The sequence below is a fragment of the Homarus americanus genome, unplaced genomic scaffold, assembly GCF_018991925.1.
Source record: "Homarus americanus isolate GMGI-L3 unplaced genomic scaffold, GMGI_Hamer_2.0 scaffold59578, whole genome shotgun sequence".
Taxonomy (NCBI): Eukaryota; Metazoa; Arthropoda; class Malacostraca; order Decapoda; family Nephropidae; genus Homarus; species Homarus americanus.
In genome coordinates, this window is record NW_024712913.1 from 5,781,720 (window position 1) to 5,783,791 (window position 2,072).

The window sequence follows — 2,072 nt, forward strand, 5'->3', positions numbered from 1 at the left end:
TTGGAGGGTGTACCTATTGCTTATGGAAGGAACCTCCCCTTGAAACAAAAACTTTATGTAATTCCGTGTGGGGATATTTACAGTATTCCCAAGAAGAGGATAGATGGAAATGTAAATCTAAATTACCTGGTTTCTATGACGCGGATAGAAACACATTTATTGTTTGCGAACCTGATGGAAAACTGATACGAAAAATTGATGGAAAAAATGAAAGTGTAGTCGATATTGCCTCAATGACTCCTAATGATTTTTATGAGTTACAACATGAGTTTGAATGTGAATGCGCACAAGGCTATGTGGCCAACCCTGAAATTTCGAGATCAATGTGTTTCTAAGATCCGTGTTTAACTCATATACCTCCTCACGTTACAGATGCTTTAGGTTATAATCGTGAAACAAAAACTTGTGAATGTGGTCAATTTTATACCAATATAAACGGGAATAAAAGTAATCCATGTACGGCATGTCCCGATCCAAAGTTAGATAGAGACAACAATACACTTACAATTTGGGTTAAATGTAGTAATAATACTGAAACAGAAAAATCACTTGGTAGTTACCCGTGTCTTAATCCAGAGGATAAAATTAGAGGATGTACTAAAGTTATAATTAAAGCTAAAATAGTATCCACTTCAAATAGAGATATTACACAAGGTAATACACTCGAACAGGAAGATTTTTTTGAAAGAATTGAGTGGCCTTAATTCTAAAAACGGTGCGTGCTTGTTTATTTTTTGGGATGGGTTAATAAAAAAGTTTTTTTTTTTTTATTAATCTCATCAAATATTACACATACATATTCGTAATTGTATTAAATGAAGTTGTTAAAGTAGATCCAAAATTGCATAGTGTTGAAGGATCCAAATATATATTGATTACAGGTTGAATAAACGTATTGGTGATAAGGTAAGCGTGCTTTTTTACTCTGCCTATATTGAGACATGAAACATCTTTAAGTGTACACCACACATTTTGTCGTCGAGAGATATTATCATTTTTAGCTATAGATGAGCTGAACAGATCTAAGGCATACAAATGAGAAAGTGTATTTGTAAACGCCCACAGAATGATTTTTTCCCGTTGCTGTATCTTTCCAGTTGCTTCTCCTACTCCTACAAAATTTACATTTGGCAACACTTCTTTATTTTCATTAATAATTGAACAACAACTATCACTGTGATGGTTGTGTGGATAATGCCGGTTATTGTTTTTATTACGCGGCCATGATTGGATAGTTAAGCCATTAGTTATTATACGGTGGAGAATATCTATATTTAATTGTGAATCAGTTACTAGATAAGTTGGAGTACTGTTAATATTACTGTATATTATATTATCATCAATAACTTTAATTGCTGTAATTATAGCAATCAAAATTTCTTTGGTTGTCAAGGCTACTTTCGAGGTTAAGTGGTGTATTCTTTCCTTATAAGCATTATATATTGTTATTTCAGTAATATAACAATAATTTTGGTAACTTTTTCGTCCTTCGTTCATAACTAAGGATCCATTTTCTGACAGAAAAAATACTTTGTGTTTATTAATATTTATATCCTCAACAACAGTTTTTTAGTTCTTGTCTCCTTGTTGAATGTTTTTTCTTTTCTCTTCTTACTTTGCTGCTGCTCCTTCACATTTTCAACATCCTTATCCTTATTCCTGCGGCGGAGATAAACTTTATTATTGTTAGTAGATTCGGCAAAACTTGAATGTGAGTGTGCATCATCAAGTTGGCTATACACTATCTTCAAAGTCACAAATACATCACTTCCAGTAAAGGGTATATTAAAATTCTTCTCCTTGGTGGTCATTCCTGAATAGCTATAGCTCTGTTATTTAAGTAGATCTTCATCTAGTGAGCCTATAGACAATAATAGATTTTATATTTTATATCCCTATATTTATATATTTATCCTTATCCTACCACCCAATTCAAAAATATTAGTTGTTATCGTTCATATCATCATCACTATTGCTATCATTGTTATTATTTAAACCCCATTGAATATATATGTTTTTAGTTTCCTTTTTTATTTCTGCAATCAATGAATTAAGTATTTTTTTAATACCGA

The 2,072-nt window shown here is 31.7% G+C and overlaps 1 protein-coding gene across 1 annotated transcript in view; it reads right to left on the reverse strand.

The window, feature by feature from the left end:
* The window catches only part of LOC121864931, a 20,034-nt gene extending 18,223 nt beyond the window's left edge, over positions 1-1,811 (reverse strand). The window contains exon 1 of the mRNA XM_042364145.1: positions 1,616-1,811. Coding sequence (XP_042220079.1) covers positions 1,616-1,811 — 196 coding nt within the window. The remainder of the gene's footprint in view (positions 1-1,615) is intronic.
* Between the last annotated feature and the right edge of the window lie 261 nt (positions 1,812-2,072).